Below are 15,382 nucleotides of genomic sequence, written 5' to 3'. Positions count from 1 at the left end.
TGGGACGAATTCTTGTCCCAGTCCGGCCCTGGTCTTTGGCTTGTTCAGCGTGACAAGGTCTAGGTCTGCCGCTTAAGTACCACTACGTGTCAAAAATGTAGCCTTTGTCATGTAGTGTGGCTGGTGTTATGAGCCAATCCCAGTGACTGACCAATAGGAACATGGCCGGCACTGATTATACATTTACATGTTACATTTTAGTCATTTAGCAGACGCTCTTATCCAGAGCGACTTACAGTAGTGAATGCATACATTTAATAAAACATTTTCTCCGTACTGGTCCCCCGTGGGAATCAAACCCACAACCCTGGCGTTGCAAACACCATGCTCTACCAACTGAGCCACACGGGACCATTATGCAGTCAGATTAATATAATAGTTTGATTTAAATGTTTACATGCTTTGCAAGATTAATGATTTCCTAACAATCCTGTTTACATGTCATTTCTGAAATCAGGCTACCTGATGGGTTTTTGATAAATGAATAAAAACGTCAATCAAAATAAACATTCTACCACTGCGACCATGTTAGTGTAAGAGGTGTGTAACTGGCTGCAGGGAAGTCAGGCGCAGGAGAGCAGAACTGGGTAACAAACGGAGCAGTTTAATAAAGCAACATAAACTGCACCCAGAACAACAAAATACGGGTTGACAATAACCCGTGGCAAACCAGTCAAAAGTGCACATACACTTAACAACAAACAATTCCACACAGACATGGGGGGAACAGAGGGTTATATGCACGTCAAGTAATGAGGGAATGTAAACCAGGTGTGCGGGAAAACAAGACAAAACAAAAGGAAAATGAAAGGCGGATCGGCGATGGCTAGAAGACCGGTGATGTCGACCGCCGAACGAACAAGGAGAGGAACCAACTTCGGCGGAAGTCGTGACAGTTAGTTTTGGGAATCCTATTTGATTCTTAGTTTGGACTTATAAAGTTTGTATGTGAAACTATTTCTAAGATGGATACTTTTCCAAATTCACTTCACACCTGCATATTGTTGGAGGGATGCTGGTGCTGGCACATGTGCAGCTCAAACACAATGCTGCAGCTGACATAGCCTACATCGGCTGACGTAGCCTCGCAAGCCAATTGCAGAATATGACGACAAACTGAAGTAAATCGTACAATCAGGCCAGATTGATATCAAGATAATAATTTTGTAACTTTTGTAACGACTTTCAAAATCCTAACATTGCTGAGCCTCTCACATTAAACAATTCCTCACATTAAACAACACCTGTAGTTTTGTGTCTTGCCAACGCAGGGGTGCGCACACTAAATTATGTGGCCGAGACGGGGTCACACTACAAGATTCACTTGGCCGTGAGGATTCTCGATACCATGCAGTTAACCTAATAAGGATGAGTTATGGCTCAAAGCAGGCTCAAAAAACTTTTTCAGTCAGACATTCACACATGCCATGTACACAGGTGAAATATCTAGCCAATACATTTTGAATTGAATAACACTGTATTAGGGATGACCATGGAGGCAATGAAAAACACAGATGGGGTGCAAACAAGTAGGGGTTTTATTCTCCAAATTTTCAAAAATACAAATGATTACAATATGAAATAAACCAAGACGTGCTTTAAAATTGACAAAATGGATAACTGAACTAAAATGAAAAAAACTGACTGTCCTATAAAGTCTCAACTTAAAAAAAGAACTGACATCTAAGGTACAGGAACAAAACGTACATAAATCATAATTCAACTGACAAGAAAGGGGTTGACACAGAGAATATGACCAAAAGTATGTGGACAACTGCCGTGACTTGCTTCCATTCAGCCATAAGAGCATTAGTGAGGTCGGCACTGATGTTGGGCGATTAGGCCTGGCTCGCAGACGGCGTTCCAATTCATCCCAAAGGTGTTCGATGCGGTTGAGGTCAAGGCTCTGTGCAGGCCAGTCAAGTTCTTTCACATTGATCTTGACAAGACTATTTCTGTATGGACCTCTGTTTGTGCACAGGGGCATTGTCATGCTGAAACAGGAAAGCACCTACCACAAACTCTTGCCTCATAGTTGGAAGCACAGAATTGTCTAGAATGTCATTGTATGCTGTAGCGTTAAGATGTCCCTTCATTGGAACTAAAGGGCCTAGCCCAAACCATGAAAAACATCCTCAGACCATTATTCCTCCTCCACCAAAAGTTACAGTTGGCACTATGCATTCGGGCAGATAGCATTCGCCTGGCATCCGCCAAACCCAGATTCGTCTGTCGGACTGCCAGATGGTGAAGCGTGATTCATCACTCCAGAGAACGCGTTTCCACTGCTCCAGAGTCTAATAGAGGTGAGCTTTACACCATTCCAGCCGACGCTTGGCATTGCGCATGGTGACCTTAGGCTTGTGTGTGGCTGCTCGGCCATGGAAACCCATTTCATGAAGCTCCTGACGAACAGTTTGTGTGCTGACGTTTCAACCAAGGACAGATGATTTTTACGAGCTACACGCTTCTGCGGTCCCGTTCTGTGAGCTTGTGTGACCTACCACTTCGCAGCTTAGCCGTTGTTGCTCTTAGATGTTTCCACTTCACAATAACAGCACTTACAGTTGACCGGGGCAACTCACCATTGCCCCCCAGCAAAATCATATTTTTTAACCACACTATGTTGAGGTAAAAATGTGATTATAATGCTTGTATAGATGTCAACCCCAATACATGTTCATGTCATCAATCAATTGCATTACAGTTAAAAACTACTTTGACTACCACCACCAATTTCTGTATGCTATCTATGCTACAAGCATATACGAATGGCAGTTAGCATTTAGCAGTTTTCCTGAAAAGTGTCTTCTAAATGTTACCCAGTGAAAAAAGCCAAATATGTCCAAATCGGATTTTCCACATTGTGGGCCTGTTACAATTAATCAATCATGATGGATTTGACAAATATCCACTTTTTTGGACAGATTTGTTGAATGTGCGCCAATCCATGTGCACCAATTGCATCTATTCCGTTTACCTCCCCAATCTCTTTCCAGGAGTTCAAACACATTTTTGTGTCTTTGAAATCCCTACGAGGTATCATAAACATGTTTTTGATTTGTGAACTTTTGTCAAAGTTCTCCATGTTTGTTGTCAAGGAAGTGAGATGCAGCAATGGTGGTGGCAGCATCATGCGGCAGGGACTGGGAGACTAGTCAGGATCGAGGGAAAGATTAACAGATCCTTGATGAAAACCTGCTCCATAGCGCTCAGGACCTCAGACTGGGGTTAAGGTTCACCTTCCAATAGGACAACGACCCTAAGAACACAGCCAAAGCAACGCAGGAGTGGCTTCGGGACAAGTCTCTGAATGTCCTTAAATGACCCAGCCAGAGCCTGGACTTGAACCCAATCGAACATCTCTTGAGAGATATGAAAATAGCTGTGCAGCGACGCTCCCCATCCAACCTAACAGAGATTGAGAGGATCTGCAGAGAAGAATGGGGACAAACCCCAAATACAGGTGTGCCAAGCTTGTAGCGTCATACCCAAGAAGACTCGAGGCTGTAATCGCTGCCAAATGTGCTGCAACAAAGTACAAAGTAAAGGGTCTGAATACTTACGCAAATGTGAAATTTCTGTCATTGTTTTTTTATACATTTGCAAACATTTCTAAAAAACATTTTTTCTTTGTCATTATGGGATATTGATGAGGAAAAAAATGCAATTTAATCCATTTTAGAATAAGGTTGTCACAAAACAAAATGTGAAAAAAGTCAAGGGGTCTGAATACTTTCCGTATGAACTGTGTGTGTGTGTGTGTGTGTGTGTGTGTGTGTGTGTGTGTGTGTGTGTGTGTGTGTGTGTGTGTGTATGTATGTATGTATATATATATATGAGATCAATCTGGTCTTGAATTCAAAGAAACAATAGCCCAGGCCAATGAAGCGACACACAGATTACAATATTAGGAGGCTATATCAATCTGTGTGTCGCTTCATTGGCCTGGGCTATTGTTCCTTTGAATTCAAGACCAGATTGATCTGTTTGTCAGAGTAGTCACTATTTCGGCCATGTGTGTGCTATTGAAAAACATTCAGCTGATGTCTTCTGTCATATCTATAATATATTTGATGAAATGCATTTTTAAAAGGCAATTAACAAATGTTCCCCATGTGTGGAAATCGTAAAAATGCTTCTGCTCAAGTGTACTCTATGCCACATTGCAAAAGTTAATATGCCTTTATTATAAAAGGGTTTTTTCTTCAATAGTAAATTTACCACACATCGAATTGCATCGTGGTGCATGGATTTGCATCTTGGTGCACGGATTTGTTTACATGAAATTATAATTTTCCAGGGGAAAAAAACCCAGGGCCTATGATTTCTTAACCAGGCCCTGTTCAGAGCATTCAAGCAATGCATTCCGCCAAGACTTGTTTACAATCTAGTCCGGTTGCGGTCACAACTAGACCTCGTTTCAAATTTATCAAGAAATAGTAGTATTTGTATGCCTAGCAATCAACCAATGTACTATGTTTAAAACACACTGTTACAAGTCTCATTCACAAATGACAGCTACAATAAGCCCCTTATGATGAACGACATGTGAACGAGATGCTTGTAGAATCATGACTCTCTAGAGTTTTCAGTTCATCGTTCGCGGGTAGAGGTACTGCATGCTCTGGGCATTACAGACACAAATGAACGAAATCAGTCGAAAGATTTGTTCTTTTGACTGAACGAGTCGAAAAGATCCGAGACAGTAAAAAGAACCTAACTTCTCATCATTAGTAGCCTACTCATCGCTAGGTTAGTCATGTTAGCCTAATCTGCTAGATTGGAATCATCCGGTTAAATTGCTGTGCATAATCAATCCCAGATAGATCAGACATCACTCACTATTTGCCAAATATCTTCAGTGGTTGATAATTTTATGAATCGCATAAAGGTCATTCAAAGGAGAGTGTATCATTCCTTGCTGATTTGTAGAAAATTAACAAAATTATAAGGATTTAAGGTATTTCAAGTTATGATCGAATGGAATTAAATCGGTCTAATAAGGCAAATATATTATCTTTGACTTGACAATTGCATAAAAATCATGAAGTCAATTCCATAAAGATCAGGAAGTCAATACAATTGACACACCACTGCGCACAGCAATATTGCAAAGGGCAACGTGTCAAAATGGTTAAATAGGCTATGTCCTACATAATAGACCTAATGTGTTTGTATTGTAACAAACATGCAACGTAGAGGAATGCCAGTTATTTTCCCACTTACCTTGAGAACAGTATCAGCTCATAAATCCTAGAACATATGTAATCATATGCAGAAGTATGGTTCCACTGTGTACGAGGAGCAGGAGGTGCTAAACACTGTCTCTCAAAAACGTACGCACCCCTGTAGCGCAATTCAATTTCTAGCTTTGACAATGTAGGAAGTCATAACTTTTGGGGGGACAAATCGAAAACTGAAATGTGGCGCATGGGTTGTATTAGAGATATTGCTATAGGCTAGCCTACCTATCTGACCTCAAAGGCATCCCATGAGAGTCAGTGATGTAAAGTACTTATGTAAAAATACTTGAAAGTACTACTTAAGAAGTTTTTTGGGGTATCTGTACTTTACTTTACTTTTTATATTTTTGCAACTTTATACTTCACTACATTCCTAAAGTAAACTATGTACTTTTTTCTCCATACATTTTCCCTGACACCCAAAAGTACTCGTTACATTTTAAATGCTTAGCAGGACAGGAAAATTGTCTAATAAAAAAAAAAAAATCGATATTCCCAAAGTTGAGTGTCTTTGGAGGGGGACTTTTATTTTGGAGACAATTATGAAGCTAGCATGATTTCCTGCTGCTAGGAGAACGTTAAGCCATTTCCCATTATGCTCTATGAGTGGTGTGCGTAAAATGTCTCCACTCGAGGGCGCGCAAAGACTAGGTTGTTTGTTGATTCTCAGACTGGACATTTGCGAGATGCTGTGGAGAGGCTGGCTGGTGGTCTGAAAAAACTGAGATGAATTTTTTAAATGTCACCTATTTGTGGCCTACAATACAAGCTATGAATTACATTTCCCCCAAGCACCCATACCAAATAGGATTAGAAAAGTCTGGCAATGTAATTTAATACACGTTCAATGTGGACATTATTCGTTGACCAGTACTATTACATTGATTGCGATTCAGTCATTATCAAGTAAGATTAACATTAGCAACATAATATGGATTTGTTAAATAAATTAATAGCAAACTCAGCACTCACATTACTGTAATAACTATAGGCTATCCTATATCTTCAAGAAACCTGAATAATATTAAAGAAAATAGTGTGTTTCCTATAGCTTAATTAATGTTCGCTAGACTGAGATGGCTCATTATGATCAAAGTCATCATCAGAAATATTTCCACTGGTCAGTAAGCATAATGCTTCAATGGGTCGACGACACCATTTGGCGAGCGAATAATTTAGGCTGTCACGCTCAAGCCCACACCCAGTAGGCCTACTATAAAACGTGTCCTCGATGCAGACAGCTTCATTCACAACCTCAAACTGGAAAGAAAAACAGAGGTGCGCTATCGGTAAAAGGCATTGGAATGAACAGAAGCATATCGGCGCTTTTATTTCTGTCTCTAGGCATAATATTTGTCTGCGAAGGAGGTAAAAACATGATGGGAGAGTAATTATGAAGCGTTGGTGCTGTCTAAATGTATTTGTTTTTCTAATATCATATCTGCAATGTGTTAACAAAATGTGTCTAAACATTTTATTCACTTTCTTTTTCTTTTTTCTTTTAGTTAGAAAAGTAATTAGATTATCAGCTATCGAACATTATGAGCGTTTTTTTTATGGCTATATAAATTGATAGCCTATGCTATATTTGGATATATAGCCAACCTATAGGAATGATTTGATATGTAGGCCTATATGTACATCGAAGCAATCAGATAATTACATGTTTATGTGATCATAATTTATTACACTTAGTCTAACTTAACCAAAAATGTTTTTATGCAGGCAACCCTTGCTGCTCACAGCCATGCCAGAACCGTGGCGTGTGTACGGCCATGGGCGCCGACGACTATGAGTGCGATTGCACACGCACAGGATTTTATGGCCACAACTGCACACAACGTAAGTTATATCCTATATAAACAAATCTTTTTTTTTTTTTCATCCTTTTTTTTTTTCCCTAGACACCTTATTCATATGCTTTTATCTTGACTTAACAGCTAAATTAGTCACGTGGATTAAAGTGTCTCTGAAGCCAACCCCGAACACAGTGCATTACCTCCTCACCCACTACAAGGGGCTCTGGAACATCATCAACAGCATTTCATTCCTCAGGGATGCTATCATGAGATATGTTCTGACATGTGAGTTGAGTTCAATAGCATCATACAGTAGTCTTGATGAGGGTTTTCTCTCTTGCGATTTGATCATGTCAAAATTAGTGTTGTGAAGTTTTGCTTAGTCAAAACTAGGCCATTCAATAAGTAAGGCTACAAATACAATAACATACAAAGTCATCACAGTTTAATTTGAATTCATGTTCATCAATTGTGCTCTCTCTGTCTCCAGCTCGCTCTCATCTGATTGACAGCCCCCCGACTTTCAATACAGACTATGATTATAAAAGCTGGGAAGCCTACTCAAATCTCTCCTACTACACACGCACCCTTCCTCCTCTGCCCAAGGATTGCCCAACTCCTATGGGAGTCGTAGGTAAGCAAGCTCTCTCTCTCTCTCTCTCTCTCAGATTTTTGAACGATGCCTCACCTCCATAGCTTTATTACATCATGCACATGCCTGACAGTCCCTGTAAATCATACTCACTGAGCCACACCAAAGTTCGTGTGGCATTCCCATGCATGCGTCTGGTTTGGTGGACATAGGATCAGGTTATTCTATTGTATTGGCAATATATTTCATTTAATGATAAAAACAAGCACCTTCTCCTGTATATATTATAAAACTACAACATTTAAAAAAGCAAACCTCTAAATTAAACCAATCTCTCTGCTTTCCTCCATCCAGGTAAGAAGAAGCTGCCTGATGCTGAGATGCTGGCAAAGAAGCTCCTGATCAGGAGGAAGTTTATCCCAGACCCTCAGGGCTCCAGTCTGATGTTTGCCTTCTTTGCCCAACACTTCACCCACCAGTTCTTCAAATCTGACCAGAAGATGGGGCCGGCCTTCACTAAAGCCAAGGGCCACGGGGTGAGTACCAACACTGGACAGCACCAGCACAATAACAGCACATAATAGACCAGCACTGAACATTAAAACATGGTTTTGCCCATGGATCAAATGACAGGGGGGCAAGTGGGGTCATACAGTGCATTCGGAAAGTATTCAGACCCTTTGACTTTTTCCACATTTTGTTACATTACAGCGTTATTATAAAATCTATTATATTATTTATTTTTCTCATCAATCTACACACAATACCCCATAATGACAAAGCAAAAACAGTTTTTTAGAAATGTTTGCAAATGTATTAAAAATAAAAAACAGAAATACCTTATTTACATAAGTATTCAGATAGGAGACTTTCTATGAGACTCGAAATTGAGCTCAGGTGCTTCCTGTTTCCATTGATCATCTTTGAGATGTTTCTACAACTTGATTGAAGTCCACCTGTGGTAAATTTAAATTGATTGGACATGATTTGGAAAGGCACACACCTGTGAATATAAGGTCCAACAGTCGACAGTAAATGTCAGAGCAAAAACCAAGCCATGAGGTCAAAGGAATTGTCCGTAGAGCTCTGAGTCAGGATTTTGTCATGGCAAAGATCGAGGAGCGGGTACCATTTCTGCAGCATTGAAGGTCCCCAAGAACACAATGGCCTCCATCATTCTTAAATAGAAAAAGTTTGGAACCACCAAGACTCTTCCTAGAGCTGGTCGCCCGACCAAACTGAGCAATCGGGAGAGAAGGGCATTGGTCAAGGAGGTGACCAAGAACCTGATGATCACTCTGGCAGAGCTCCAGAGTTCCTCTGTGGAGATGGGAGAACCTTCCAGAAGGACAACAATCTCTGCAGCACTCCACCAATCAGGCCTTTATGGTAAAATGGCCAGACGGAAGCCACTCCTCAGTAAAAGGCACATGACAGCCTGCTTGGAGATGGCCAAAAGGCACCTAAAGGACTCAGACCATGAGAAACATGGTCTGATGAAAGGAAGATGGAACACTTCGGCCTGAATGCCAAGCGTCACATCTGGAGGAAACCTACCACCATCCATACGGTGAAGCATGGTTGTGGCAGCTTCATGCTGTCGGGATATTTTTCAACGGCAGGGACTGTGAGACTAGTCAGCATCGAGGGACAGATGGACGGAGTTAAGTACAGAGAGATCCTTGATGAAAACCTGCTTCAGAGTGCTCAGGACCTCAGACTGGGGTGAAGGTTCACCTTCCAACAGGACAATGACCCTAAGCACACAGCCAAGACAATGCAGGAGTGGCTTCGGAGCAAGTCTCTGAATGTCCTTGAGTGGCCCAGCTAGAGCCAGGACTTGAACCCAATCGAACATCTCAGGAGAGACCTGGAAATAGCTGTGCAGCGACACTCCCCATCCAACCTGACAGAGCTTGAGAGGGTCTGTAGAGCAAAATGGGAGAAACTCCCCAAATACAGGTGTGCCAAGTTTTTAGCGTCACACACAAGAAGACTCGAGGCTAATTGCTGCCAAAGGTGCTTCACCAAAGTACTGAGTAAAGGGTCTGAATACTTATGTAAATGTGATATTTCAGTTTTTAATTTTTTATTAATTTGCAAACATTTCTAAAAACCAGTTTTTGCTTTGTCATTATGGGGTATCGTGTGTAGATTGAGGGAATCATTATTTTAAAATCAATTTTAGAAGGCTGTAACGTAACAACATGTGGAACAGGTCAAGGGGTCTGAATACTTTCCGAATACACTGTATGTAGGATCTTAAATTGATCACCCTGTTGCAGGAGAGCTTTCCTGCAGTGTAGGAAATGTAACCTTTGTAGTGTATTTCAGGTTTAAAAAAGCTTCTGAAGTTTGTAATTTCTATTTTCCCTTACTAAAAATGTATCAACCTTTACAAAAATATCCATTATTATAATCCACATAATAATTCACTTTTCCTGTTGCTGCAGGATTATCATCCTGCTGTAGCAAACTTGCTCAAATGAAGATCCTACATCTGTATGTGACTCACTTCAATGCTTGATTTCCAGGTGGACCTGGGCCACATTTACGGTGATAACCTTGAAAGGCAACACAAACTGCGGCTCTTCAAAGATGGCAAGCTGAAGTTTCAGGTACTGGACAGATCTTGTCAACTTTAAATAACCTTGAACATCACTGAACAGATTCTGTTTGTCATATGCCCAGCTGACAGTCTCTTCTCTCACCTTTACTCTCTATAGGTGTTGGAGGGAGAGGTGTACCCACCTACAGTGAAGGAGGTAGGGGTGGATATGCACTACCCTCCCCATGTCCCTGAGTCTCACCGCTTCGCTGTGGGCCATGAGGCATTCGGCCTGGTGCCTGGTCTTATGATGTATGCTACCATCTGGCTGAGAGAACACAACCGAGTCTGTGATGTCCTGAAGGAGGTACACCCGGACTGGGATGATGATAGGCTCTTCCAGACATCTCGCCTCATTCTCATTGGTAAGCAGTCTAAACGAGCAGTATCTGAAGAGAGATGTATAGGACTTTCTGCTTATTATCACAAGGAAGCCATGTGGTCAGATCCTGCAGATCTTACATAGTATCTGGATTGACATTGTCTATTGTAAATATTGCATTTATTTGCAAACAGCTATTATATTCTATAATATTGGATGCAGACCCAATATTCTACAAAATTCTATCCAGACCCAAAATGCTATTGTATTTCGACCTAATGAACCAAAGTGTGAACCCATATTTACAGCAGTGCTCATCGTTTTCACTTCATCTCTATGGGTCTGACCACAGGAAGTCCTTTTACATGAAGTTCTTGATAGTAAATCAAATCAAACTTTATTTGTCACATGCGCCGAATACAAGAAGTGTAGACTTCACCGTGAAATGCTTACTTACAAGCCATTAACCAACAGTGCAGTTCAAGAAGAAGAAAATATTTACCAAGTACCCTAAAATAAAAAGTAATAATAAAAAGTAACACAATAAGAATAACAATAACGAGGCTATATACAGTGGGCACTGGTACCGAGTCAGTGTGTGGGGCTACAGGCTAGTTGAGGTAATCTGTACATGTAGGTGGAGGCGAAGTGACTATGCATAAGTAACAAACAAACAGCGAGTAGCAGCAGTGTACAAAAGGGAGGGGTATCAATGTAAATTGTTGATTTTATTGTACATTTTATGAATTGTTCAGCAGTCTTATGGCTTTGGGGTAGAAGCTGTTGAGCCTTTTGTAGACATGACGCTTGCCGTGCGGTAACAGAGAAAACAGTCTATAACTTGGGTGACTGGAGTCTATGACAATTTTATGGGCTTTCCTCTGACACCGCCTATTATATAGGTCCTGGATGGCTGGAAGCTTGGCCCCAGTGACGTACTGGACCATTCGCACTACCCTCTGTAGCGCCTTACGGTCAGATGCCGAGCAGTTGCCATACCAGGCGGTGATGCAACCGGTCAGGATGGTCTCGATGGTGCAGCTGTAGAACCTTTTGAGGATCAGAGGACCCATGCCAAATCTTTTCAGTCTCCTGAGGGGGAAAAGGTTCTGTCTCGGTATGTTTGAACCATGATAGTTCGTTGATGATGTGGACACCAAGGAACTTGAAACTCTCGACCCACTCCACTACAGCCCTATCAATGTTAATGGGGGCCTGTTTGGCTCGCCTTTTCCTGTAGTCCACGATCAGCTCCTTAGTCTTGCTCACAATGAGGGAGAGGTTGTTGTCCTGGCACCACACTGCCAGTTCTCTGACCTCCCTATAGGCCGTCTCGTCGGTGATCAGGCCTACCACTGTTGTGTCGTCAGCAAACTTAATGATCACGTTGGAGTTGTGTTTGGCCACGCAGTCGTGGGTGAACAGGGAATACAGGAGGGGAGTAAGTACACACCCCTGACGGGCCCCAGTGTTAAGGATCAGCGTGGCAGATGTGTTGTTGCCTACTCTTACCACCTGGGGGCGGCCCGTCAGGAAGTCCAGGATCCAGTTGCAGAGGGAGGTGTTTAGTCCCAGAGTCCTTAGCTTAGTGATGATCTTCGTGGGTACTATGGTGTTGAACGCTGAGCTGTAGTCAATGAACAGCATTGGAGTGTGATTGAGATTGCGTGAGCAAGGCACTTAACCCTAATTGCTCCTCTAAGTCGCTCTGGATAAGAGCGTCTGCTAAATTACTAAAATGTAAAATGTGTTAATGTCAGTTACCAAAAGTTGTCGATTGGTCACTGTGTAAATGAGCCTAATATGACAGCAGTTTAATGGCGCCATGTAAATTGGGGTTCAAAACAACACTTGAGAGTTGATATCACTCTGTGATGTTATGTCAAAATTAACTTTATGGAGATTTTTAATAACTTCCCTCTCTTGTAAAAGGGGTTTTGTTCCAGTGGGACAACCTGAAGTAAAGAGTAGATGTATGCATATATAAACCTCAAAGATTATAAGTAATTGCCCCTCTCCTTGCTCCTTGCTGTAGGTGAGACCATCAAAATTGTGATCGAGGACTACGTGCAGCACCTGAGCGGCTACCACTTCAAGCTGAAGTTCGACCCAGAGCTTCTCTTCAAAGAGCGTTTCCAGTATCAGAACCGCATCGCATCAGAGTTCAACACCCTGTACCACTGGCACCCACTGATGCCTGACTCCTTCCACATCCAGGAGCAGGTCTACTCCTACCCACAGTTTGTCTTCAACACCTCTGTGGTCACCACACATGGAATCACCATCCTGGTGGAGTCCTTCACCAAGCAGATTGCTGGACGGGTAAGAGGCTCTTTCTGTGTGGGATTTAGGTTGTACACTGTGGTCTCTGGTTGGCTGCTTAAGGTGTGGTTCAGAATTAGGAATGTAAATGGGGCCTGGTGAACCAAGGTTGAAATGTGGGTGTTGCATGTTATTATGTGAGTTTTAAGCAGACTTGATATTTGACTTTAGTACTTACCCTGAGGGAATGTCAGTCATTCAAAATAAAGAGAAACTCATTGTTGTTTAAGGCTGGTCGACTTACATCTTGTCCCTTGTTCCTCCTTAGGTTGCTGGAGGTCGTAATGTCCCCCCTGCAGTGCTAATGGTGGCTCTGAAGTCCATAGAGAACAGCAGACAGATGCGCTACCAGTCTCTAAACGCCTACAGGAAACGCTTCTCCATGAAGCCATACATCTCCTTCGAAGACCTCACAGGTGAGAACCACCATTAGCATCACAGCTATTACATAAACACTTATCATCCTAAGCATTGGGATTGAGTATATAGTGATAAGATTGTAATACAGTGATCATTTAGTGTAATTCACTTTTAAGAGTAGAATTAACAGTAGAAGGTGTGACATCCTGTGGTGTACTGCTTTCAATTAAGCCCTGTAAAGGGATGGATGGAAGGTCATTGAAATAGTAATAAAACTAGCCTGGGCAGATGGTGCCTGCTGCTGTAAGTTATATTGGAGCAATACTGAGCTCCTTTTAAGGGCTACAGCAAAGGCAAACAGATGTGCACTTTAGTTAAAGATAGTGTAAACAGTTAGTGATGTCAGAGAGCCGGGTTTAAACAGGCAGAGGCAGAGGGGCGTCTGGGAGGTCGACAAGCTCTGCAATGCCTCATACAGGCCTGCTGCATTCCTCTCAGAAAGAGCTTTTTTTAATGACAGTGTGAGAATAAACAAAATGTGTGTGTGTGTGTGAAAGAGAGAGAGTGTGTGAAAAAGAGCGAGTGAGAGGGAAAGATGTTGAATGAGTTTGAAGTACATTCCATGTGTATTGTACTGCATTAAGTATGCAAACTCAATCTCTAAATGCTTATGAAACAGCTCTCAAACTTGTAATATTTTCACTAACACTTGTTCTGTAGACAAAACACAGACGGCAAGACACGAGGTCAGATGTAGATACATTACATCAGTGTGTCGTCATCATAATGTCCACATCAGCTTAGTCAGAGACTAAGATAAGCCAGGTTGAGTAGAGTACCTAACATAACCCTTTCTCCCAGAAGCCATACTGAGTAATGTAACATTTCCCTCTCTCTCTGTGTTTCTCAGGGGATACGGAGATGGCTGCTGAGCTGGAGGAGATGTATGGACATGTGGATGCTGTGGAGCTCTACCCAGGCCTGCTGGTGGAGAAGCCAAGAACCAATGCCATCTTTGGGGAGACCATGGTGGAGATGGGCGCCCCCTACTCCCTGAAAGGCCTGATGGGAAATCCCATTTGTTCGCCAGAGTACTGGAAGCCCAGCACCTTTGGTGGGAGCATCGGCTTTAACATCATCAACGCAGCGTCCCTACAGAGGCTGGTGTGCAGTAACATCAAGGGCCCCTGCCCTTTGGCATCCTTTCATGTGCCCGACGTAAAAGACAATGGATCCAATGTCATTAATTCCAGTGCGGCACATTCGGGAAGTAACGATCGCAACCCCACAGTACTTCTAAGAGAAAGGACCACTGAGCTCTGATAAGACAATTCAGCATTTAAATGTATAAGCATTTAATGTATTTATTTATGTTAATATTTATTTAATTTATTGTATTCTGGAAGCGTTATTGAGAAATGTTGTTGAGCATTTTTTTGTAATGCCTGTTTTGACATGACTTTTGTAAGTTTAAAGAAAATCAATCCTTACGTTTGGGTTATATTTATTCTACGAGCTAATTTAAGGTATTATTTTATTGACCTCAGAAATAGCACTAGCAATATTGTTTATGTTTGTCATTTTACTTTGTTTAACAACTGATACTTGAATTCAGCACGTTTAGTTGACAACATGACTCTAATATTCCGTCTTAACTGCATGTTACATTCCACCTAACTTACAGCTGCTTCTCCACTTATTGTGCAAGGGAAAAGATAGCTAGGTATGTAAAGTCCATTGTACTGTGATACTGTAACCCTTAAAGTATTTTCTTTGTGTATTTTATTCTTGAGCTGACTCCTTATTGTTCTAATAAAACACTGTCTATAATGAAATACGACTCCATCTTTTCACATTTGCTAAATGACACTGCAGCAGAGGTTGCTATTCAGTCCTCTTACTGCATCACTGTGATATTCTCAACTCATGTATTTTTGTTTAAGAGGGCACTTTGTGCGAGGATAAAAATGTAGTTCTTGTCTCAGTGCTGCAAAACCTCCCTCTTCTTCTCTCCCCCTTTCTGTCCTCCATATGTGACCGACCGCCTTGACTCAGTCTTATGTAGCAAAATTTGAAATTATGTTTTTTACATTGGATAAAAGCAGAGACAAAATGGTGTATCATACACTGCAT

The 15,382-nt window shown here is 41.6% G+C and overlaps 2 protein-coding genes across 2 annotated transcripts in view; one reads left to right on the top strand and one right to left on the bottom strand.

The window, feature by feature from the left end:
• The window catches only part of LOC106583972 (cytosolic phospholipase A2), a 73,494-nt gene extending 68,137 nt beyond the window's left edge, over nucleotides 1–5,357 (bottom strand). Inside the window, exon 1 of the mRNA XM_014168697.3 lies at nucleotides 5,230–5,357. The gene's annotated coding sequence lies outside the window, so the exon portion shown is untranslated. The remainder of the gene's footprint in view (nucleotides 1–5,229) is intronic.
• A 1,094-nt stretch (nucleotides 5,358–6,451) lies between these two features.
• Nucleotides 6,452–15,077, top strand: LOC106583970 (prostaglandin G/H synthase 2). Its single transcript, XM_014168694.3, has 10 exons — nucleotides 6,452–6,614; nucleotides 6,972–7,088; nucleotides 7,187–7,330; nucleotides 7,536–7,679; nucleotides 7,992–8,173; nucleotides 10,172–10,255; nucleotides 10,364–10,610; nucleotides 12,603–12,889; nucleotides 13,158–13,305; nucleotides 14,160–15,077. Exons 1-10 carry the CDS (start codon nucleotides 6,551–6,553, stop codon nucleotides 14,570–14,572), a joined length of 1,830 nt encoding a protein of 609 aa, XP_014024169.1. The 5' UTR covers nucleotides 6,452–6,550; the 3' UTR covers nucleotides 14,573–15,077.
• Nucleotides 15,078–15,382: the final 305 nt, after the last annotated feature.

This window comes from Salmo salar, chromosome 23, assembly GCF_965601325.2.
Source record: "Salmo salar chromosome 23, fSalSal1, whole genome shotgun sequence".
NCBI classification, from domain to species: Eukaryota; Metazoa; Chordata; class Actinopteri; order Salmoniformes; family Salmonidae; genus Salmo; species Salmo salar.
This window is presented reverse-complemented; position numbering and strand designations above follow the sequence as displayed.

Excerpts from the sequence above, each read along its gene's own strand:
- LOC106583970 (XM_014168694.3), top strand. The coding sequence starts at position 6,551 with ATGAACAGAAGCATATCGGCGCTTTTATTTCTGTCTCTAGGCATAATA. Across the intron at positions 10,256-10,363 it reads ATGGCAAGCTGAAGTTTCAG|GTGTTGGAGGGAGAGGTGTA; the intron begins GTACTGGACAGA and ends TACTCTCTATAG. Across the intron at positions 10,611-12,602 it reads ATCTCGCCTCATTCTCATTG|GTGAGACCATCAAAATTGTG; the intron begins GTAAGCAGTCTA and ends TCCTTGCTGTAG.